General features: G+C 41.0%; 1 protein-coding gene across 2 annotated transcripts in view; it reads left to right on the top strand.

Moving 5' to 3' along the window:
• The window catches only part of TTC27 (tetratricopeptide repeat domain 27), a 414154-nt gene that overhangs the window by 179728 nt on the left and 207679 nt on the right, over positions 1-26747 (top strand). For both annotated transcript variants that reach the window (XM_083176116.1, XM_083176115.1), the window contains exon 10: positions 23617-23683. In XM_083176116.1, the coding sequence (XP_083032242.1) occupies positions 23617-23683 (67 nt within the window). The remainder of the gene's footprint in view (positions 1-23616; positions 23684-26747) is intronic.

The raw sequence follows: 26747 nt of genomic DNA, 5'->3' as shown, positions 1-26747 counted from the left end.
ATATTTAGCTGCGGAAAGCTAGTTATGACCTTTACTTCCTTTAGATAGTGCCTCTTGCTCATGACCTTGTTCTCCCCCAGATCCGTCTGTACTGTGAGTAAGTGTAAAGTAAATGTAAAGAGCAAACATGTTTTTTTTTTCTCTTTTTCTATTTGTCGAGAAGGTTTCCTAATTTGGGAGCCGCCTGAAAAAAAGTGTCTTAGCCCACTACATCCAATTGGTTCCTAGCTTTCATTCATTTACTAGGCATTAGACTAATGGAAGCAGATATCTTATTGGTTTCTCTTTTATGATGTGTTTTGGTACTCAGTAGTAGTAATATGATATACTGTACAGTGCTGTACAGTGCATCCAGAAAGTATTCACAGCACCTCTCTTTTTCAAAATTTTGTTATGTTACAGCCTTATTTCAAAATGGAATGAATACATTTCTTCCCTCAAAATTCTGCACACAATACCCCATGACGACAACATAAGTTTTTGGGAGATTTTTGAAAATGTATTATATATAAAAAAAATCACATATACATAATTATTTACAGCCTTTGCCATGAACCTCAAAATTTAGCTCAGGTGCATCCTATTTCCACTGATCAGCCTTGAGATGTTCCTACAGCTTAATTGGAGTCCCCCTGTGGTAAATTCAGTTGATTGGACATGACTTGGAAAGCCACACACTTGTCTATATAAAGCCACACACTTGACAGTGCATTTCAGAGCACAAACCAAATAAGATGTCAAAGGAATTGTCTGTGGACCTCACTGAGGCACATATCTGAGGAATGGTACAGAAAAATATCTGCTGCTTTGAAGGTCCCAATGAGCACAGTTGTCTCCATCATCCATAAATGGAAGATGTTCGGAACCACTAGGACTATTCTTGGAGCTGGCCGGCTGTCTCAACTGAGCACTCCGGCAGAACAGAAGAACAACCATCTCTGTAGCAATCACCACACACTTGACAGTGCATTTCAGAGCACAAACCAAATAAGATGTCAAAGGAATTGTCTGTGGACCTCACTGAGGCACATATCTGAGGAATGGTACAGAAAAATATCTGCTGCTTTGAAGGTCCCAATGAGCACAGTGGTCTCCATCATCCATAAATGGAAGATGTTCGGAACCACTAGGACTATTCTTGGAGCTGGCCGGCTGTCTCAACTGAGCACTCAGGCAGAACAGAAGAACAACCATCTCTGTAGCAATCACCAATCAGGCCTGTATGGTATTGTGCCAGATGGAAGCCACTTCTTAGAAAAAAGCACGTCAGCCCACCTGCTGTTTGCCAAAATGCACCTGAAGGACAGTCAGACCATGAGAAACAAAATTCTCTGATCTGATAAGACAAAATATGAACTCTTTGGTGTGAATACCAGGCATCGTGTTGGGAGGAAACCAGGCACCGCTCATCACCAGGCCAATACCATTCCTACAGTGAAGCATGGTGGTGGCAGCATCATGCTTTGGGGATGTATTTCAGCAGCAGGAAATGGGAGACTACTGAGGATTGAGGAAAAATTGATAACCGACATTCTGGATGAAAAACCTGCTCCAGAGCGCTCTTGACCTCATGCTGGGTTGATGCATCTTTCAGCAGGACATTGACCCTAAGCACACAGCCAAGACATCAAAAGAGTGGCTTCAGGACAACTCTATGAATGTTCTTCAGTGGCCCAGCCAGAGCCCAGTCTTGAATCTGATTGAATCTCTGGAAAAGTCTGAAAATTGCCGTGCACCGATACTTCCCATCAAACTGCACCAGAGGGAAGAGTGCAGGCTGGGAACAACTGGCAGGACTGGACAAGAAAGGTACGCTGACCAGGAGAGAACCAGGATAGAACTAGGACTGGACCAGGACATACTGCAAGAAGCAATGAACTACCTGCAACAGGAACAGGAAACTATCACTGGCGAAGCAGTGCTGGGAAGAATGCCTTAAGAAGGGCTCAGGTAATCAAGACAACTGTGAACAATCCAGCCCAACTGCCAAGCCGGATAACGAGATCAGGCTTGCGCATAAATCAGCTCACAGGGGACTGGGCTGTAATGTCACAGACTCACCACTGGAGGCCACCAGCGAGTAAAATACCAAAAACAGACACACAGAACTGACAACTGACATGACAGAACTGAGCCATAATTAATGGCTCCTAACAAAAGTATTGAGCAAATGTTGTAAATACTTGTGTGCTTGTGATTCATTTTTTATTTGGGATTTAAGAATTTGTATTTATTTTACAAAGGGAAAGAAACCAGAATAGCCAGAGGGTCGAAGATGTGAATGATACACATATAAAACCTATCGATAGCAATAGGCACAATATCGTCTTCCACATGGAGTGTCATGAAATTGTAAATAACAACAAGAGGTAATTGAAAACATGCATTTGTCCTGTATCAAAAGAGAGAGTTAGTCATTATAGAAGGAATCTGTGATAATAAAGACCATATTAATACAATATAATCAAAGTAGAAAAACATTCAGAGGAGGAAAGAAAAAACATGAAACTTAAATGGTGAACAGAAGGTAAAATCCTGAGCATATGGCATAAACATATGCCCCGCGTTGGGGAGCGTGAAGAGTTATGGAGAAGTTTTGCAAATCATTGTAGGAAGTCAAGCAGTATTACATTGGATATAGTGCAATCAAGTACTTACGGGTGGTATTAGTATCATGATGATATGTACATATAGATTATAGGATAGACATAATAGTTATGTAGGTGAAAATTATCATTAAACATAAATAACAACTGCAGGTAGTCTAGAACAGTCTAGTGAGAAACAACCAGAGCTTTAACATGACAATTGAGTTAGGGGTAGGTCATATATGGGGTAAAGAGAAGGAGGCAACATCATCTGAAAAAGAGGAAATCAGATCAATGATTTTTCTCTTTCAATGGTCCTGGTGACACAGCTCAACATTGGGATGTAGGAGCCAGACACCTATCCTAAAGCTTTTGGAGGGTAGGCTCCTCCCTTCTGCATCCCAGACTCCCCAGTTCGTGTTAGGTGCCCACTGGAGTGGGTGCTATTCTAAAGGGCTGCTGGAGCAGCCGAAGGATTAGAGTTAGTTAGGAGTTTTTTTTTATTTTATTAACTTTTACACTAGCTAGGTAGGCACAGTGTGAGGATTCTCACTGAATCCTCACACTGACAGCGCAGCAGGAGCTGACAGAAGCGCATCCTGTCAGCTCACTGCGCACAGGGGAGACACTGTCTGGTCTCCCTGTGCAGCGCTTACAGCTTCTATTAAGAAGCTGCCTGGGCTCCGCAGCGCTCTGAAACCGGCTTCACGCTAGGTGGGGATCATGGGGAACAGGTGCTCCGTGATGGCGGCGGCCATTTTCTGCGGAGCTTACAAACTGAGCTCCTGTATGAGAGGACAGCAGTGTGTTACAGGCATGTTCCAAGTGGTCCCCAGCAGAGGGGGAGACACTGGAACTTGGAGATCCTGCAGTGGGAGCGGCTGTCTGGGGGTGGTTGGCGCCAAAAGCCACGGACCCCGCAGCAGCAGGGACTTGTTCTCGACCCTTACTCTGTTTGGCGCCATTCGGAACGCTTGCAGCGGAGCTGAGCTGGCTGACAGATCCTGGCAGAGTGATTGGATTTCCTGGGCATCGTTTTCCCCACTTCTGAAAGCTTCAGACAGATAAGTGACAAAAGCTGTAGTTCAACAACAGCTGGAGTGTCAAGGTTATCCATCACTGCATTAAATGGTCACTTATCAAAATGTAAACAAAGGCAGGCCATCGGATACATGGGGAAGTTTACAGAGAACATTTTTTTAATAAAGCAGAAATCTTTGAGCCAGAATTTAAGAACTTTGGAGCATGACCAAAAGCAATGGAGAAACCTAGCAATTCTCATCTGACACTTTGGACACGTCTCAAAATGCATCCATATACTGGCGAGAATACACGTTAAGTAATCCGCCACAGTTCGGGCTCGTTTTACGCGGCCCCTCTCCACGCTTCAAGCTCGGTGGTTCGCTGCCCTCGCCACACTTTATAAAATCAACTCCACGCCGACGTGGATAGTGGGGGTATGGACAGGTCAGGAGGACGCGTACCGCATCCTCTCGCAAGGCTCGCTGCGCTCACCACGCTTCAGGGTGATGTGGATAGTGGGTGTGTGCTAAATCACATCACATTGCATCACATCGCATCACATCGCATGGGATCAAATCTCATGTGATGCGATCCACAGGCAGGGGTGCCGTGAAAATTCACAAGTACCATCGCATCGCACACAAATCGCATGCAATGCGATGCAATCCTACTACGCTGAATAGGACACTACGTTACCTACTTAACCGGCGCCCTGATAATACACAAGTCCCGCAATATCTTTAAAGAGGATGGAAAGGACCCAAATAACATCGGAGGGTGGATAATGTCAGGTATATATACGAGGACCATGATGTAGTCAGGAAATGAGGTAGGGGCAGGAGTTAAGAGAAGATCATATATGTATTTCAGTTTGAAGTTGTGGTCATAGTGGCGGGTTCGTAAGTACATGTAGAAATGTTCATTAGAGAGGTTGTACAGGTTGAGTATCCCTTATCCGAAATGCTCTGGATCACAAGCATTTGGGATAAGGGATTTTCGGGGAATTTAAAAAAAAAATTTCCATACTTACCTGATACCTGGTGGTGCCCCGATGGTCCCCTGGCATCCACGGCAGCCTTCATTATCCTCTTCAGCGGCATCTCCAGTCCCAGGGGTGCATTGTGTGCCCGCACACTCGCGCAATGCACTCCTGGGACTGGAGATGTCGCTGAAGAGGATTCCGAAGGCAGCCATGGACATCGTGCGGCAAGGTAAGTATGAAAAAAGGGGTGGGGAAACAAACAAAAAAAAACTGAATTCTGAAAACCACGGTTTTCGGAATATTTCGGTTTTTGGAATACATGGATAAGAGAGACCCGACCTGTATTTAGTTTTAGGAGATCAAAGGAAAACAAAATTCCACAATATTCAAGGGTTGATTCATTTTGTAGCTACTGTAAGTCTAGGCCTTTACATTTCCAGATGGTGAAGAGGGGATTGGATAACAAAGGGGGCAAGTCCGAGTTACCCCAAAGTGGTAAGAATGGGGAGGTGGTAAAATCTCTGTGTAAAGTTTTATTTATGCAGTGGGGCGCCAGCAATGACTGATCCAGATTGATGTCTGTGTAAACCAAGGTGTTATAATGCCAGTCAGATTATAATTTTTAATTGACTAGACCAGGAGTATAACTGAAGGTTCGGTAGCAAGAGTCATATCAGACCTTTTCCCACTCCAAAGAAATTTTGACATGAGTTTATTCACCAACAGGACATCAGATCTAGGTAGTATACATGGGAGCAATTGGAGACTGTAAAAGATTTTTGGGAAAATTACATTTTTGAGAACTACGGCTCTAGCAAAGAGATAGTCCAGCATTCTAATTGAGATTTCATTTTAGATAGTAGAAGGACAACATTAGTCTTGTCAACAGTATGACGGTTCCTAGTAAGTAAAATGCCTAGATATTTGATATGGGAAGATTGGATTTTGAACTGAGATAAGGTGATGGCGGGGGAGAGGGGGTGATTGGGAGGATTTCCGACTTGCTAGCATTAGTTTTGTATCCTGAAGTAGGGCTGAATTAGTCAATACTGTCCATAATCACTGGTATAGAAGTTAGGGGATTCAAGACAAATGAAAGCATATTGTCAGAGAATCAGGCAAGTTTAAGTACAATTTGTTGATAAAAATACCTGTAAAATTATTGGATGATGGTTAAGGGTTCTATAGCTACAGCAAAAAGAAGGGAGGAAAGTGTGCAGCCCTGCTTTGTTCCTCTTTGAATAGGAAACATGGGAGAAAGCATGTAACAGATTTCTATCTGGGATGAGAAGAGGTGTAAAGAGTTTAAAGAAAGGACATAAAGAGAAATGGTATTCCAAAATTTAACATTGTGGCAAATAATTGGGGCCATAACACTAATTCGAATGCCTTTTCGTTGCCTATGGATAGAATTAAATTAGGGGAATCAGAGCATACGTTGATAAATTGAGACTGAGCAGCAGCTAATACTTTAAGTACATTACGCACAGAATGTCTTTCCTGTAATGAAGCCTGTCTGGTCCTAATGGATAATATGTAGTGTTCATTCTAGCACCCACCATCTTTAAAAACCCATGTAGTTCTTCTTCTTCCCTGCCTGGGGTGTCGCTGTCTGCTGTGGTGTTTCTAGCACAGGTCTGGTTTGCATATAAGTGCTGATATACTGACCACACTGTGCTAGAAGCACTACAGCAGACAGTGACACCCCAGGCAGGGAAGAGGAACTGCATGGGTTCTAATATGTGGTAGAACTGTATTCAATTATTCAGCTAGAATTTTGGTCAGCAATTTGTAGTGACAGTTAAGACTTTTTTAAAGTTTTTAATAAATTAGCAAAAATCTCAAAAACAAAAATGTATGTTGTCATTACGAGGTATTGTGTGTATAATTCTGAGGGGAAAAAGGAATTTATTCCATTTTGGAATAAGGCTGTAACATAAGAAAATGTGGAAAAAGTGAAGCGCTGTGAATACTATCAGGATGCCCTGTGTAGCTACAGTATGTGTGTAGCGTTGCAACAATACATATTATACTTTGGTACACTTTCTACAGAGCAAAATGTATATACAACACACGGCAATATCTTTAGGAACCTTTAGTTTAGCAATGCTTTAACAAGGATTATCAGTATACGTTGTATTTATAACTGATCTCCAGTTTTAGGAATAAATATGCATCACAGATCAACTACCCCAACACTTCTTGTAGTTTATTGCGCTATGTAAATTAGTCTTTCATACAACTTTTGAAAATAATACTGGGCCTGGTTCAGAGATATAATGTACACTAATGCATTTGCAGCTGGTGTTGCAGAAATGTTGCTTCCATTTGGAACGCCCACTGGCAGCTTTGCAGATCCCAGCAACTGTACAATCATGCAGAGGTGGTAGCAGATACTTCCATAATCCACCCCCTGCGTAACCTTATGGTAACTTGTTTCATGCTTAGGGCCAGATGTATCAAGCTTCAACAAGTGATAAAATGGAGAGTGATAAACAGCCAGCCAATCAGCTCCTACCTGTCATGTTACAGGCTGGGTTTGAAAAAAGTCAAGCAGGAGCTGATTGGTTGATTGTTTATCTCCATTTTATCACTTTTGAAGCTTGATAAATCTGGCCCTTAGTATGATGTGGCACATGCACCTCGCCCAATAATAGCTGCACTCCATATATACTGGCATTGTGTACATCTCTGAATCAGTCCCACTATTCATGTTATAAATCAACATTGCAGCTTTGTAGAGTTTTATTTTAGGGATCATATATCTCTCTTAGCCCAATAATAGTTATTGAGATTGAGATATTATTATATAAAATATATTTATTATATCTTGTATTGATATAACACATATATTTAACATCTGCAATTATATTCTAATATACCTTACAATACAATATGCAGAGTACTTGTCATAATTTGATTCCCCAAATATGAGAGTTCGAGACTTGTAATTTTAGCTCCAATTGGAGGATTTTATTTATAGGCAAAACAAACCATTACAGAATACATTAACACAGTAATTTATGTATATGCTATTATATATATATTTATATACGCCTCCTTGCTTATATTACATAGAATTACATTAAACAATTGACAGACTTAGACTGCTACAATACTGACATAACTTATACATATACCCATAAACGAACATTCATTACTACCATAGTTACTGTTAGTCTCTCACTCCAGCCCATTGCTTTTGGTTCCGTTCTCTTTCCTGCTTGTGTCTCACATCTCTCCTCCTGACTCACTGAATAGGTTTCTTGCTGACTGTCCGTGTGTGTCTGTGTGCGAATGTGAGTGTGTGTGAGAGTGAATGTCTACTCTATCTCTCTCCTTATATCCCAAATACATGAATTGAAGTTCCCTGTTCTCATGACGTTATTGAATTTATGGATGCTAATGGTGACAGGGTCTCCTGCTTGTCTGGACTCTAGTGGTAATCTCCTTTGCGAGATCTCCTGTTCTGGTCTCTCCCTGTGCATCAATCTATTTTACACTCCTGTTGTCAAAATACAATAGTGTCTTGTTTGTCCTGCAAAGTAACTTGGATGATGTACTAGCAGCTACATTCTCCATAAAGGAAACCAGATGGCTGGTGTCTGGCCTATAGTGTATACATTGCTTACTCCTTACAGCACAGACTACCTAAATACAAATATTGCTACATTCTGTAAACGTTTAAATGATATACATATTCAATTTATAGCTACACTACATTACTTTATAGTATCAAAATAATATTCAATTTCTATGCAAACAAAATTATATATGGTAACAGTCCCCCGCTTGTGACCATGAGAAATTATTTTGATTGGTCACACAGTAAATTATCATAATTGCTTCATATATATTTCCAAACTTTCTTTTTCAAACTATCCTAAACATAAATTAACCATTGGTATGAAATATCCTTCATTTAATTAACCTGATTTACCCAATAATAACTAAATTTGACCAGGGACAGAGGTTATTTATATTCAGTATTCATGAGGAAAATATTTTCATTGCTACAGACAGTTATATGCCACGCCACAGCTTGCCTTGTAGATGTTGTTTGGTCGATGAGTGAGGACACTTTCCTTGTACTGTTGCTTACAGTGATTTCCTGGCTGAGGGCTGTCACCTGTGTGGGTTGCAGTTCTTGGAGACACTTTACATTTGCAGTATGGTGGACGTAGAAGTAGAATTCTTCATAGACACTTTACATTTGCAGTATGGTGGACGTAGAAGTAGAATTCTTCATAGACACTGTTGACTTGCTTGAAATGTTGCTTTACTTGTGTAGAGGCTGTTGACTTGCTTGAAATGTTGCTTTACTTGTGTGGCCCTTGGAGTGCTGTGGTCTTGATAAATTTCTTCACCACAGTTTTGCAAAACACAGGCCTTTGGTAAGCCTCATTAATGCAGTCCTTAGTGAGTTTGCTTTGTATGTCCTTTACGATTATCGCTGTGATCGTGACAAGTGTCCTTGTGCGTCCTTTAAGATTATCGCGCTGCAATCATGATAAGTGTCCATGTCTCTCTTTAACCCCAACCTACACTATACAATGATCTGAATGGTTGGAATGAAAAATCGAGTAATGTATGGAAGCATGTGATAGAAAAGGGACATTTAATGGTTGTTCAAATTGGTTAAATACATGATTTTACAAGTTTGTTTAAACTACTAAACAGATCTTGTGGAATATATATATATATATATATATATATATATATATATATATATATACAGTATAGGATCCGTCGGGACCGGCACTCCCCGTTGCTAGATGGGAACAATTGGGCCCTGGTGCCTTCCCAGTTGCATGGGAGCGTACACATCAATCACAAAGAAGGCGGCACTCAGAGACGGTATAAAGGTGAAACCTAAACAGGTTTATTTGTAGTGCGGCAACGTTTCGGGGCTGACCCCCTTTCTCAAGCCAAAAAAAACAACAAGACTTTGTCTTGTTGTTTTATTTGGCTTGAGAAAGGGGGTCAGCCCCGAAACATTGCCGCACTACAAATAAACCTGTTTAGGTTTCACCTTTATACCGTCTCTGAGTGCCGCCTTCTTTGTGATTGATATATATATATATATATATATACACACACATACTACATTTATAACTATGAATGTATGACACAAATCAACATGAGACCACTGAAAAAAAGATCACGAAAAAAGAAATAGGGTGTAAATATAGTGCTACATCACATATACACTGTAAAGCCCCATATATAGTATATGTATTAGTAAAATATATCGCGCAGAAGGAGCCTTCTGAGCGATATCTTATACTATCTCGTCAGCTGCATCGTAGCCCCAGCTTCCCCCATCCCTCCCTTCCACCATCATCACCAAGTATATATGCAATTGCTGAGGCTGGGTCCCTGGCGCCACCAATATCGGCGGTGGGGATCATCTTGTGTGTATGGTTTTAAGTAGCTATTCTAAAGTGGCATACACACAATGAGATTTGTGCTATTATGATTTTGACTATGTGATTTCCCTTAAATCTCGACAATTCTTGACAATATTTACAATGTATGTATATCCAAACATTCTTGACAATATTTACTTGAGATTTTGACTATAATTTCTTAAGATTTTGACTCTGGATGATTATGTCTATACTACTGTAGAACACTGGACTGTAAATAATATTGAATTGCCTGACCAGTCAATTTTTTTTTTTTTAACGCTATAGATCCCTTGGGGGCGAGCATATGTATCGCAAGCTGTATACACACTGCTATTTATATATATTGATAGATTTATTCTGGTTTGGTATAGGTATCTGGCATACCACTGTATTCTGGCCCACTTTGACCACTGTATATGTTTGTTATAAGACTACCAACACAAAGGAGTAAGCAAAAATACAAACACATTCCAAATGCCAAAAAAGCTATATCCTGACATTAGTGTGTTATAAATATATTTAGGCCACTTTGACCAGTCATCTGTAATTAAGCTCTATTTTTTTTTCTGTCTGCTTATTTTTCTTGACTTGAAGCCAAGGTACTGTATGTGTATTTTTTACTTTTGCAATAAATTACTCATAGTTGGCTACAGCAATAGCCCAACAGAATATCTTCCAGCTTTATATCCTAAAGCAGACGTTTCTCATCCCCACTATCAGACTTTCTGATGGCTATGCAAGGTCGATTCTACGTGGTTTAAAGAAACATGTTTAATGGAGTCTGACCTGGGAAAATGAAAAATAACTTATCTGTTATTATGGATCCCAAAAATCTTTGGTGCGTAACTTAGTTGTGACAAGATTTCAATGCATGCTTAATACATGAGGAGAAGAAGAGAAAGGCTGTCATGGTGACTTCTCCAAAGGAATCAGTAGAAGCAAAGATCTTGAGTTTAGCAATTGCATTTGCACATTTGGATACTGAAGATAAACTCAGGTTAGAGGGAGAGATTTCCCTAAATAAGCAGATGTGCTGTTTGAGTGCTCCCATAGGCAATTTCCTATATGTTGGTGTTCTACTTCTAATAAACTTGTTTAATTATAATCTATGAACCCAAATCTAGTATTGACCATGCAGTGATTCCAGTGTCAATGATCTTCTGTAGTCTATTTGTCAGCCATTAAACCCTGCAACTTATAAATAATTACTGTATAGAAGCACAGAGGGCGATAACCCCAACAAGTGCATGTTACAGATATGGACTTAATTGTGGCCTGGACGTTTCTACCAACAATAGTCCCTGCTACACACTGTAATTTCTGAGGATACAGAAAAGCTCATCATTGTAAAGCGCAACGGAATATGCTGCGCTATATAAGAAACTGTTAATAAATAAATAATCATTGTTTTCTGCCAAGCCCTGGATATAGATCACGTGGTGTGCCCTGCCACCCTATCCAGGTTTTCCCTATGGCCACTGCTGCCACAACTATGTGTGATGCTGAAAACCACTTGGGCCATCTTTAAATAAAATCTAATAATACTTCACTTGGCCCTTTCTCTCCATCATCTCCTCTGATATAAGGATTTACCTTTCAACTTATTGATACTGCATCTCTCTCCTGACTGCTCTTGTTATAGGGCTCCAGCTCGGAGAATAGCCAGTGGCCGTCGGGACCCCTAGTGTCAAGGTTTTGACTGTCGGGATCCCGACATCGGGGTAATGACTTCGGGAAACTGTCCGGCACCCTTTCCCAGCACATATCTGCCTATCACCCACTGTACAGAAGACAGCCACTGATCTGTCTACTGTACAGCGTCTCTCCAGAGGCAACTGCCGCACACCTTGCCTTCCAAAGTGCTCCCAAGCAGATCTCAATGAAAGAACTGTCATATGTCTTATCCTGCTGGTGTTTAACTGACTCTCATTACAATTCTTTGGTTTTATTGATTTATGTATTCATTTACTTAGATTTACTACTTGCTTATACTTTGGGAATTTTAAATTACAGATGTAACTTGATGAGTCGCTACAAAATAATCTACTACAGTGTTAATCTAGTTACTCGTATTTTATATTTTCTTCTATAAGATACAGATGTGTCCTCATATTTCTGCAGGCTCTCCTGATTCGTTGACAATATGCTGGCACCAAATGCATCTTCATATGAACTTGGTGCATCTGGGATGCACGGAGAGACTTTGCTGATTGATTTGATTTGATATACAACACTTTTATAACTTTGTGGGACAGGGTTTCTGATTTTGTATACAAAGTGCTACAATGTAGCATCCATTGTTTTTTTCCCCAAAGCAAGTTCCATTGTCCTCTGTGTACAGACACCGTCACACACCATTTAGATGTGTCCTCGTACATCCTTGATTTTATGCCTCAGCATCGCAGCAAAGATGGAGCGGCCATTTGCACGCTGCCACTATTTCATTGATTTGAATCGAACTCAGCGTGTGCAGGCGCCTGCCCCTATTCACTTCTATGGGAGCCGACAATGCAAAGATGAGTGGCATGCCGTGGTCCCTCTACAGTAAGCTGCTATACATAGCAACAATGTAACGGGACACAACTGTACAAATGTCACATATACAATGAATATGCAGTCTTCCAGTGTATAATAGCAACATCACCTTCTAAGACAGTCTCATCGGACCTGATGGCTCACTCTTGCCAGGCAAATTAGGATAGATGTATGAGGACACACCTGTACGTTTCACCCCCAAGCACATGCGGGGATATATTATAAATCATTTATAACACTTACAGTATGTACATGTGGGGCGAGATGTACTAAAGGGAAAATGCGGTAAAACCCCCGTTTTACCGCATTTTCCTATGTACTATTACCCGACCGCCACGTCGCCGCAGTGTAGGGTATCGCCACCTTTGGGTGGCGATACCCTATAGAAGCCTATGGGCTTCTTTTCGCCGCCCGACGCCTCCGCCGAAAAACCCGCCGACCCCCCTCTCCCCCTCCCTCTTTTACCTGGTCCAGGTCCTCCTGGACCCGGAAGGTAACACCTTCCTCCCCCTAGTGACGCAGCCGGACGTCCTTCCGGCTGCAGGGGGGAGGAAGATGCGCCGGGGACAGCTTGCATAGCTGTCCCCGGCGTGAGGGATGCAGAAGGGGGCAGAGAGGTGACGGAGACCCCCCACACACCACATTCCAGGGGGCCTCCGTCACCGCATCGCGATGCCAGCCGCATATGTTAGTACATATGCGGCGGCATCGCGGCGGGGGGGGCGCGATGGGCGGCGATGTATTTTAATACATCCCGCCCTTAATGCCGCCCAAGTTCAGCGGCAGTGCGAAATGACAGACTTTTTTTTTTAAAGGGGAATTAACTTACAAGGCATGGTTTTGCGGACATCTCGCACTGCCCCTGAACTCGGGCGGCATTAAATTTCACCTGTGATTTCTTAGTTTTTATTTTTAATAAATTTACAAAAATCTACCAAAATCTTTTTATTTCATGTCGTCATTATGGGGTTTTGTGTGTCGAATTTTGAGGGGCAAAATTAACATATTCCATTTTGGAATAAGGCTGTAACATAACAAATGTGGAAAAAGTGAAGCACTGTACATACTCTTTGGTGTTCTTCCATGCATGGATTTGCTATTATAGCTCCTAGTCTGGATAGAACATTTTCAATTTGAGATCTTGGATCTGATCTATTTGCCAGTCTCTAAAAAAACTCTTGATACTAATTTAATTTGCAGTCTACCACCATATAGTCTGTCATGTTTGAGCAACAGGCTTTCAATCTGTCATCTGAATGAATGCCCTTGAGCCCAGATTCTGTGTACACATTAAAACCAATTTTATAAAGGACGGAACAATCATGTTCCAACCTTCATAAGCATGAACAAGGTTGCTAGCGATATTGATAGGTTTGATGTGCGACACCATCGGAGCATGCAATCACCCATACACTCTGAGCGATGTAGGGGATTTGATGGTATGAAATGGCTGATCAGCCTGGCATTGCTTCAGTTTGTACCCAGCTTACGATCACGGTAGTTTTTTCTGTCAAACTGAGAGACTATGAGGTCTACAGATGGAGCGCCTCTCAGCCAGCACAGGGAATCGCCAGTAGCTGACAGTCATGTACAATTAGTGTTTAATCTCACCATGGGATACTCTTTGGGCGGTATTCAATGAGGTTGATCCGCCAGGTTTTTATGGCGATTTTGTGCTGTAAGGCGAATTTCTGACTAAAACGGTGAATCACCCTATTCAATGACCAGATGGCGAATACATTTCAAGGTTTTTTTCGCCATGATTCACCGATTAGCAATCGCTATCTTTTTATGGTGAAGTGGAATGTGAACTTTTAAAATAAAGTGTTTTTGTTTTTTACAATTGGTGTAAAAAAATCTGGAATTTTATTCTGAGGAGGGGCATGCTATTTTTTATTCATGTGCTGTAAGCACATGAATATATATTTAATTAAAAAATATATATATTTTTTACACAGACCAGCCAGCAGGGGGCCGGAGCCGAGCCGCTCATTAGATATTCATATATTCACTTCACCCGATCATTACATATTCATGATCGGGTGTAGTGAATATACCCGGTCCCCTGCTGGCACCCCCGGAGGGCAGCCTGTGCTGCCTGGCTCCCGGGGAGCCCACCTCCCCCCCACAAATGTTCTGGGGCAGGCAGGGAGACTTCCATCTCCCTGCCTGCCACCGTCCTCAGGCTCCCTGCGGCGTTCGCCGCAGGAGCTCATATTCGCCGGTCAGGGGCAGCAAGCCCCTGACTCGTTGAATACCGGAGCCGGCGAGGCTCCGGAACGCGGCGACCAGTGGCGAATGTGCAGCGAATCCTAAACAGGATTCGCTGCACGTCGCCGGTATTCACATTGAATACCGCCCTTTGAGTGATAGTGGGCTCCAAATAAGTGTCATATGGTTAGCATAAATGGTGATGTACCAACCAATGTGCTTCTAATGTCCAACAAATTACAGGAGCTTATTGGCTGGTACTCAGTCTACTTTATCTTTTTCCAAGGCTTATTATATAGACCCCTATTCATCCACACTTTCCTAATGCAAAGAAGCTTTTTGCATAGACAATTACTTTTTGTGATTAACAATGAATGGATTTTTTTGCCTAATATCCATATTTCAAATGTTACCGATGTGAATATTCCAGCCACATTCAAGTCTTTCCAAAAACTGTGTCAACAAAGGCAAAAAGGAGACCTCCCATTTCCAAAAAATCTTAGCATTGTAATTAGTTAATTTGTCTAGAACGCGGTTTTTGAAACTGTACTATCAGAATAATATATTTACTAATACCCCTTTCACACTGCAGCTATAACCCGGTAATTTGCTGGTTTCTAACCTTTTCAAAATGCTTATAGCTGCAGTGTGAAAGCACCAGTTTTAAATTACCAGTTCAAGAAAACTGGTAAGTCAAAACGGTTAAAAAGAAGGATCCTACAAAGTTCAGACCCGTTCTTTTTGCAGTGTGAACGGGTCTAAACAGGTATTTTGGATCCCACACAGGACCCCCCTCCCGTGTTCCATGGCAGTGCAACCCACTCTTTCCTGGTACTTGCCAGCACCTGGGGTCTGGGCAGCGGGGTCCATGTATTACTAGGTAGACAGCAGGGTCCATGTATTGCTACATAGAGTGCTGGGTCCATGTATTGCTGGGGGGGGACACCGAGCTAGGTGCATGTATTGCAGGGGTGAACTAGCGCGTTCCATGTGGCGGGGTCCGTTTGGCGAATGGGAAATTAGCGGTGGGGTCCCTGCGGCGGATGGGAACTAGGTAGTGGTACTTATTCCCATCTACCACAGAGACCCCGCCGCTGACTTCCCATTCGCAAAATGGACCCCGCCTCAGGGAACCCGCTGTTTCCCCCCTGCAATACGTGCACCTAGCGCGCTGTCTCCCCAGCAATACATGGACCCAGCGCTCTACCTAGCAATACATTGACCCTGTTGTCTCCACTGCAATACATGGATCCTACTGCCTGGACCCCCAGGCGCTGGCAAGTACCAGGGGAGGGGGGGGGGGGGGGGTGTGCACTGCCAAGGACCAGGGGAGGGGGGAAGCGCTGCCGAGAACCAGGGGAGGGGGGGTAGCGCTGCTAAGGACCAGGGGACCAGGGAATGGGTGGTATATTACTGGTGAATTACCATTTTTTCCCTTCACAATGGATTCAATGTGAAAGGTACAAAAACTGTAATTAACCAGTAATATACCGTTTACAACATGCCGTGTGAAAGAGGTTAAACTTGCTCTGACCCGGTTAAAGAAATGTTTCAAAAACCGGGTCAATCAGGTTTTGCAGTGTGAAAGCAACTGATCTCTCTCATGGGTACTCTGTCTGGTGTTACTGACCTTCACTAGAGGCTTCATTGTAATATCTTCAAATTTGGAAGCCCATTTTCTTTTCCACACATTATCCAAGAAATGTAACACTATGCCTACCCTATCTATAGCATTATACAAAACCCTGTGTAGTAGGTAGATTGAGATTGGATTGGTTTTAGCGCATAAATTATTATTTGCACAAATCCACTAATGTAATCTGTTTGTATACAAATGTGAATTCACATACTGTGGCTCTATTTTAAATTGAGCTGACTTCCAATATGGGCTGAATATAGAGGAATTGAATTGCAGACAGTATCACAAAATAGTGTCTCCATTTCATTAAGTCAATTACTGGAATTTTTATTAATGCCCTTTCCTCTGGCCATCTTAACACACCAAAACATAGACATTGATAGTGTATATTTGCAACATAGAAAACTGTCAAATAACAGCCTATTGGAAGGTCATTCCTTGTACTTGGCAAAAAATATTCCATAGAGTTGTGTTTCCCAAACTCCACCATTACAGTCCAGATTGTAAGGCTATCTATATTTGAGTGCTGGTTATTAATAAGTTCCTCAGTCAGTTTGATTTAAGCATATGTAATACTCTTTGGCAGGGCTTAAAGTGGTCATGCAGAGGTGGGGGAACTCATTTCTCTATGCCACCTAATTACCCCCCTCCCCTCCCCCCATTAGGCAGAGACAGGGCCAGTGGTACGGTTTTAAGCATCCCCCGGCAAACTAGAATGCTTTTCTGTGAGAATTACTGTGCAGGGCCAATGTGGAGGTTAAAATGTTCCACCTCACCATTAGAGGTGGTGGAACTCAGTTCCACCTGGTTCCCCCTCACTTTAACCCCTGCTCTTTGGGCCTGATTTTGATTCACTTGCACAAGCAAATTATCTCTCTAATGGACAAAACCATGTGCAGTGCAGGTGGGGCAGATGTAACATGTGCAGAGAGAGTTAAGCTGTGTACACATGTTTCTATTTTTCCCTGTTTTGGATTCAATTTTGCTTATAGAAGCAGAATCAAACCAAATCGAATGGTTTTTAGGACACTTGCGATCTGCATTCAATTTGATGTGCGCTCCAGTTTTCTCTAAATCGAAAAGAAAAATAGACTGTGCAGCCAAGGAAATATCGAATTTGATCCAGTAAATCGAATGTGTACAATGTACCATGAATGTAAATCGAATTCGATATTTAATGCAAAAGTACAGATCTAATGCCAAATTGAATGGGAAAATCTAATGCCAGGTCTAATAGAAAATCAAATCTAAAGCAAAAAAAAGTGAGTGTACATAGCGTTAGATTTGGGTGGGGTTTGTACTTCAAAGTGATATTTATATTGCAGTGTAAAAATATAGAAGCCAATATTTACTCTACACAGAAACAAAATAACACCCACATCTAAGTCTCTCTCTACACATGTTACATCTGCCCCACCTGCAGTGCACATGGTTTTGTCCATTAGTGAGAATTTGCTTTTGCGAGTGAACCAGAATCAGGCCCTCTATGCTGAGTTGTATTTGAACAAAATGAGAGACAAAGCATATATTTAAAAGTCTGAGTATTTTATTTTCTTAAGTCTAGCATGCAAAGCCAATCTAGAAGTTTGTTCCCATGGAAAAGGAGACACAATGCTGATTATTCATTGTACATTGTAGTAATAAAACATTATCACTATAAAAAATGCCCATATATAGTACTGTAGCTTATAAAAGACTCTATAGACTCTTGTATTTGTGTTGTAATTTAATCGTGTAGAAAATGTCCGTGGTTATTCTAGATGAGTGCTCCTCTTATCTTTCTAAAACATTCTGCTCCATTTCCAGGCTGGAATAATTATGACCAAGTTATGAAGTAGTTGTAGTGAATATGACAGAAAAAACTAAGCATGAATTTCCGACAATTTAACAATTTATGTTGGTAGAACTATGCTAACTGCCTAGAAAAAATCATTTTCTAGGAACTAGTTCATCATAACAGTCAATGAATTTTCTGGAGATCTCAGGAATCTAAATTGACTTCATATTTGTGTCTCTGCAGTACTTGTACATTACATATAGAGCGCTCTACCTCCTGATTGTCATTCATAATAACTTTGCCTAGTAACCTTTGGTTGATATGTTCATGTCACGAGCAAAGCTTTTATTCTGTTTAGTTATTCGGCTTTCAGCACAACTAAATATGTTCAAATTTTCTAATTTCCTTTCGAAAATAATTTTGTAAAGGCATTTCATATTCGGCCCTGTTGAAAGATCAAGTTAAACCATTATAGGGTATGAATACATTTAAAGCCGGTTTATCAATGAAGTGAATAATAAAATGAAGCATTTCAACTATATATTTTTTTCCGGTATGCTACTTATTATATAAAACAATTGCTTCTTTGTGTTTCTGCATTAGCCAGAATAGTCAGAGAATATCTCATCTGCCATTGATAATTGACAACTGACATGCGGTACTTTGTAATTTGAGCTTTTTGCCTCATATCAACACTACTATCGGCATTGTCCAAATGTCATGACTCTGTGTATTTATAGAAAGAGGCATACTCCGTTATGGTTAAATATCCCTGCTTTATACCTATCTTCTACAGTTGCATTAGATTTAACAGAATTTTGTTCCTGGAAATGGAATGTTAATTCTATATATATTTTCAGTGATTATATGATGCATAAGATCATGACACTTAAGCATACTTAACTACTTTTTGGCTGACCTGTACGGGAGAGAGCAGCCAGCACTGGAACCGGCGTGACAAAAAAGTAGCATAATGGGGGAGGAGCATATAGCCTCTTTTGAAAACTACAGTAAGCAACTACTTGCATTGGATACTAAGAAATACATTTCTGGAAATGAGTTCTACAGAATTCTACTTTTATTTTACATACAGTAGATAGAACATTAAGCACCTAATTGCAGGAATTACTTAGAATGTCTATCTTATCCATATTACTCCATGGTTTATTTAATGCTAAATTGACTACTTCTAATACCGTGACTGTTAATCACATGCCATTCTTTCAGTTCTGTCTCGCTGGCTATACAGTTTTTGTGATTCGCCTACTGGATAATAGATAATTATAGGTAGATAAACAAAAATTCTACAAAAGTGGCCATTTCTGGTAATGGAGCGCAAAGGTCTGTAAACATCTTCTAATGTGTTTGATACAAATGGGAATATTAATGAATATCTTACTCCATTTGAGCATAAAATAAAGTTTAAGAACTAAGTGCTTTGTATCTTTAGATGCTTCTTGTGACTGTTCTAACAAAATGTTAACCCATCAAATTAGATATTGCTGTAAACAGGTAAAGGGATCTAGAATCTTCGGAAAACCTTTATTCTTTATCAATTTACTTACTAAGATATCCTTATCCTGAATCTAGCCATGCCATTTGTTATCATCTATGGCAGTGGTTCACAAACATTGGCCTCAGGATCCCAAGCAGGTCACGTTTTCCATGACACCCAGCAGGTACACAGGTGTACTCAGTGTCGGAACTTGTGGGTATTTAACCTGGGTGCAAAAATATAATTTGACCCCCCCCCCCACGTCCAACGCTATCAAAGTTGCACAGGATCTGGTGGTTCACTGATGCCAGACACCTTGCACTCCATGACGTATTAAGGCTTGATGTATGATTACACATCTGTAGTGAGGGGAGAGACGGAACTACCATTGGTGCAGCAGGTGCATTGCAGCGGGCCCCCTGAGGACTAAGGGACCCACTGCTGCCACCAACTGTGTGTAACATATTGTGAACTAGGAGAAGTGGAGGAGGGGGGCCAAACATGTTCCGTCATTGAGTGAGGGTAAGCCAATATCTTTGTTAAATACAATGTGGGCATCCGTAAACTTGAATGTGAATGTAGACATATCGGTGACAGACCGCGGAACAATGGTTTGTTACTGATTATTCTCCATAGCGTAATCTAAAATGGCCTTTAAATGCCCCATGAAAGTGTGTGCACTTGCTGAAAGGTTTTTATTGGCATTTTAAATACACAGACTGGTGTTTCAAGTCCATATGTTTGATACCGTCGGTGGCATGTATTAATTTCAGCACATGACTTTCATACCCATTTTAGATCGCACTGAAAACCTGGGTTGTTGCCGGACTGCTGATGGATCGACCCTGGTGAAAGCACCAGACCTTATCACGTTGCTCGACCAACCCAACAATTAAGAAGGATTAAACCCGGGTCGCCCTGCGTATAATGTGGAATCTGTGTTTATGGTGAAAGTTCCAGATCTGGGTCAGACCCGGCATTGTGGGCGGCTTTTGAGCTAAAAATAGTTCAAAATGAGAAAGCGCTGCTTTCAGATCAAAATCTCCCAGTGTGTATGGGCCTTAACATGTGGTTTACAGATATTGGATGAACTTGTTGTCACCCTTACTTAAAAAGAGTGCTTCATTCCTACTGAAACAAATTAAATGAAAAACTATTGTATCTTGCACATATACATGCCTTTGCTATGTCATTGAATAACTCAAACTGTGAAAAGAGATTCATTATTGCTTATTCACCAAAGATATTCTGAAATGGCTCAGATACTGGGTACACACTGGCTGATCTATTGGTCGTTCAATTGTACCCCCCAGTTGTTCAAGATGGATCTGGTAGTGTGTATGCAGAACACACTGCCCAATCAGTCTACAGATGTGTGCCCAGCTTTAGAAAAGCAAAATAGTTGGATTATAGTAATATTTCAAACAAATTGCTTTCTTGAGTTATCTTCACATTTCTTTAATTTTGTAAACAGTCATTTAGCCTATTTTAAATGGAGAAAAAAGTAGTGACTGTTTTGTAAACATGGACCTGAGAAAGCAATGGAGAGAGTTCTCAGAGGAGATGAGATACATTTTTAGACAAGAATGTTAAAGGTAAAGGCTGTTCCAAGCAGCTTGATGTTTCTGGGACTACAGATGCAAATATTATTTAAAAAAAAAAGAATCAAGGGCAAACTTCCAAAGAGATACAGAGGATATGTACTTAGCCTTCATAAAGTGGACAGAGTTAAGCTACCAACTAATCAAATCCTGTAATTTTTCAAACACAGCCTGTAACATGGCGGTTAATGTCTAATCTCAGCATATGTTAATGTTTGAGTCACTGGGGGCTCCATAGAAGAAAACCCAGGAGGACTCCATGTTTGAAAGAGAACAGAAAAAGTCCAGACTGGAACTGTGTAAAATATACCGTATATTGACAAGTCACATTGCTTCTGAGAGAATTTCCTTTGGGCATATGAGTCAAAACTGGAGCTTTTTGGGTAATCATGTATATGTTCACAAATTAAAAAATTAAGCATTTAAGAAAAAGAACACAATACCTACTCTACAGTATGTGTCTGGCACATGAAGCCTTCAATCTGTGCATGGCATAATGAAATTTCAAGACTTTCAAGGGACTCTGGAGAGAAACATACTGCTCAGTGTCAGAAAGCTACAGAAAGTTCTATCTGTCACACGTCATGGTTCCCCCAACATGATAACGAACCAAAAATACTAGGAACAAACCATCACACTATTCGGAAGTGGTTGTAGCTAGACATTGTACTGCCATATGCCGGAACAAGCAATGGAGCCCCCACAATTTTTTAAACAGGAAAACATAAGCCCACACCCCAAAGAGAAAAAATCCTAAATGAATAAATGGTGGTCTCTCATGGGGAGGAAGCATGATCACATATTATACAAAAAAACAACAGATCACAGCGCTAATTAAGAGGAGGAATTAAAAACATATCATGGGGAGTGTAAATTAAACAATTTAATTTGCAGAAAGTAAATAAATAGTATTAAAACCATATGGTGATGACTACATGCAGTCTCTCATTAGGATAGTCCTATAATTATGAGTCCCATTCTTATAAGTTACCACTGGGTAGGGCACTGTGGGTAACTGCCCTCAAGTATAACGTTCTCAACACTGACTAGAATAGGTTCTCACTTGTTTGGCGGCTCACCGAGAGCGATTGGAGTCCTTGGAGTGGAGACAAAGAATCCCAATGGATATCTGGCAGAAAGTAAAGGCAAAAGGTCCTGGGGTCTGGTTCGGGTACCATTATTGTAGTTGGAAAGTGCTTTGTTACATATCTAGAATACACAACTCCACTATTGGTACCCGCTGGTCACACAGGAACGACTCAGAATTGTGAGAGATACTAAATATAAAGGATCTGCATCTATAGTGTGGCTTTACTTTATTATTGCACCCAGTAAGTAAGTTAACAGTATCCTGTAATGACCAAATACATAATACAGTATATAATACAACATACTACATTCCTATACTTTACAGCTGCACACTAACATCGTGTTACACGCTATCTAGATATTTTATTGAGGCATTTATTTACACAATGGCGTGCAAATAGTAGCATTCATTGGAAGCATATGCTCTCGGATTACAGAATTGTTTATGCCGACCAGATGAGAGAAGTAATATGTAAAACAACGTGTTTATGCATGTATGTCTATCAATGTATATTTGTGTGCATACATATGTTTACAGCTGTTTGTGCATAGAGATATTGGGAATGTATGTCTAACCACGCTCACCTCGCTTTGCATCACTTATACACAAACGTAAGAGCACAGTTGTACTGTATGTAGGTACATCAGGCTTTATCGTTTACAATGTTTTAATAAATTTTGCATCAAAGTCATTCTAATGAGTCCATTTCTCATTTTTAACATAATGTATGTGTAACGGATATTAAGCATTTCCACTTTTTGTTGGAATTGCCCATATATACACATACACACACAAAACAAGATGATAGGTGCAGAACACGTATATTAGCAATAGTGCTTACCTTAGATATTTGTCTGCAGACCCAGTCCTCCCAATGTGCGACTTTCATACTTGAAACCATATAAAAGTGATCCACTTAATGAAGCACAAAGATCCATACACCAACATTGCAGTCCTCAACTTATTCATGGCAACTTACATCTTATACATAAGTATAAAGAGAATCAAGTTGAAATATGCAAATATTTGGCAATATCAGACAATATCATATCAGACAATATCAATATCAGGCAATATCAGACATTGCCATCAGTGATGCGAGCGCTAGGACCCTCGTAAATACATCAAATTATAGTAGTACTATTCTTGAAGATGTGAGGGGCTTAGTAAAATTCTTACATAAGGTGATAAACCCCTTTTACATTGTAAAAACAAATACATATTTGATATCTATATATGATGCATATTTTTTTTCTCTCCACAGTATTGATTTCCAGAAGAATAACCCAGTGCACAAGCTAACAGAGGAAGAGCTGCTAGCATTCACATCAGTAAGTGCTTCTCCAGTAGTATGATTGATGTACAGTAAGCCATGTACCTTCCATGTTTGTCTTACTGTACCTGCTGCAATGGATAGAGAAGTGATTGGGTAGAGCACCGTTTTTACAATATTTGTTTAAATCTAAATTCAATCCCGGACTAATTATTCGCCAGGTGAAAAATCTGCACTTTTTTGCCCATTTTTTAGGGTGAATTCGACTCTCCCGGTTCAATCCCCATGCTGGTTTTTCTTCACCTGGGAAAAAAATCCAGCATAGCCAAAAACCGCGTATTCACAACCATTTATGCCCTTTTTTGCAGCCATTTTCGCCCATGCAGATTCGCCCCCAAATAAGGGAAATGACATAGGTGAAAATGTACAAAAGAATGTTACGAAAACTCCCATGAGGTTTAAATACCCCCTAAGGGGGGTATTCAATGTGAGGGTCACAGCAGTCGAGCTTGCTCGTCCGCCGTGACCCAGCCCCATTCTCGGTCAGCTTGACCGAGAACAGCTTGTGATGTTGGGCTCGTTCTGCCGAGATACCCTGCTCAATAAGTGGAAGACAGCATTGAATCGGGCCCGCCGGGTATCTCACAGTGTCTGAACCCTAAAAGTAAAAAATATTATTAGCAAACATTAGACTAATGGAGAACTCTAGGGCCTAGAGCGGAGTGTCCGAAATTTCTCCCCAAATCGCAGAATTAATGACTAAATAATTGCATTGGAGATTATACACAAAGCAGCAGCTACTGCATGTTAGGATGCAGCAATAGCACAGCATTTACTCCATACAAATGTTTCAGACATGTACCATTTGTGCCTTCCTTATGCATCAAGAAAAACAAAGCCTGTATAATAGCAGCACAACTCTCAGTTTAAAAAAAACCCTAAAATTCCTGTATGCTTAATCATACATATAAAAGCATAATATAAAAGGCAATGAAGAAATAATTTACAAGCAGCCAATTGCAAGTAGTTTGGTTGTGGCAGTGACCTTGAACATCATGATCTCCTATTTGCAACTGCCCCAGGCCATCTGATCTGACCTGTAAGGTGTAAATTAATCTATTTTCTGGTCACAGGTGTTTCCAAGTGCTGCATGCCAACATGCCCTAACAGTATTTGACCTACTTTAGGTTAGAAGGTTCTGTCCTGCCTATCCATATACAGATGGAGCCGGCCTTAACTTTGCAGGGGCTGGTGATTCTACGAGACGCTCGCGCGCCCCTTGGCAAATCGAGTCTGCCGCCGGTCCCTGCCGCCTCCCCTGCTGGTCTCCCTTGCCTGTGTGCAGTGACTGGGCAATTGCATTGCGAATTCAGGCATGAACCTCACACTCAGTATCAGGCACCGGTAGTCACACAGGAGGCTGGCAAGGATAATTAAGTATAAGAAAAGATTAAATTAATGAAATGAACTTTAGAAGCTTTATCAGATATAACATTGTAACTTGTACCAGCAATATAGTGATTTTGAACAATGATCAGGAACTGAGAGTTGTGGCTTATTAAACATACAGTTTTTTGCCAATTGGCTGTCAGTTCAACGATCATCGATGTCCGCCAATCTGCAACTTTGGCCATTGGAATGGTGGCACCAAAATGGAGGGTTGTCCCGTAGTTGTATGGGCCACATATGGCACTTTGTCACATGGAAAATGAAACTAAATAAATATTTCTGTTTGTGAAGTTAGTTGTGTCACTTGCAAGCACCTTGTTAGTTAGAAGTCTGGGATCTGTTGAACCCATAACAATTGTTAACAATGTATTGCTGACCGGGAGTTGAGTGGTAAGCAAATAATGGTGCAACTTCCTTCCTGGACAAACCATGTTCTATGCTGTTTTTGCATACATTGCAATACATTACTTATATCCCTATAACTGACAGATATTTTGGTACTTATATGTAAGTTGGGCGCCCACTAAGCTATTTGCTTAGTTTTACGCATCCCCTCACGGGGCTCACTACGCTCGCCACGCTTCGGGCTCGGTGGCTCGCTGCGCTCGCCACACTATATAAAATCAACTCCATCCCGACATGGATAGTGGGGGTATGAGCGTACTAACTATTGGGGGGTGCCCAACTAACATATAAGTACCAATATTTTTTAGGTTGACATAGGCAATATATCAACATAGAAAAGATCGAAACATGAAAAGGTCAACGTGAGTTTTTTCAATTTCTTTTCTTTATTTTTGGACTTTGTCATACTTGGCCATCCAAGTATGGATTAGGAACAGTAAAGTTTGCTGAGGATAGCAAGGGAGGCACAAGACCCAAGGCAATGTGAGCCAAGTTGTCCACTGATTGGGCATGCTAAGGTGTCAACATTGACACAAAAAATAAAAAAACTCACGTTGACCTTTCAATGTGTTCACCTTTTCTTTATGTTGACCTTTCGCATGTTGACCTTTTGGCGAGACCTGATATACCACATCCATAAATACTGCCTGCTTTTACGTGAACTGTAGTTTAGCTAGTACACACACCTCCAGCTGCATTTCTGTACACATTTTAATCTACTCCTGTTTCCTGCTATGCATAATGATAGTGAGTCCTTTATTTATGTTTTACTTATAAAAGCGGGGGGGGGGGGGGGGGGGGGGGGGCATGGCAGACGACCATGACATGTAATAGAGGGCTATTACTGGCATTGTTAAGCAGAGGGTGTGGCCATGATGACAGGATTCAGCACTCATCCCATCATCAAAGTCCCTGGACTGCCCACATTGTGCAAACAGAAGGGGTGGGTTTGTTGGTGGGTGCATGCAGGAGAGGTGTCCAACCGGGAGACTTGCCTACTCTTCCAGGTGGATGGGAGCATCACCCGATTTTCAGGAGCATCCGAGTAATTCAGGGAGTGTAGGCAAGTATGATATTTGAGTTAAAAAGATGCTTGGCGCGACCTGGTACACAGAGAACAGATGTTGGATGCAACTGCAGCAATTTTGTATTTGGACACATCTGTACTAGTAAATCAATGTAGTTATTCTAGCCACGATTCCTATTCTATCTACGTACCAGGTACACTCAATAAGGCACAAACAGGCTTGCCATTATTATGCGGTACC

The sequence above is a fragment of the Crinia signifera genome, chromosome 3 (assembly GCF_055691185.1).
Source record: "Crinia signifera chromosome 3, ASM5569118v1, whole genome shotgun sequence".
In the NCBI taxonomy this organism is placed as follows: domain Eukaryota; kingdom Metazoa; phylum Chordata; class Amphibia; order Anura; family Myobatrachidae; genus Crinia; species Crinia signifera.
This window is presented reverse-complemented; position numbering and strand designations above follow the sequence as displayed.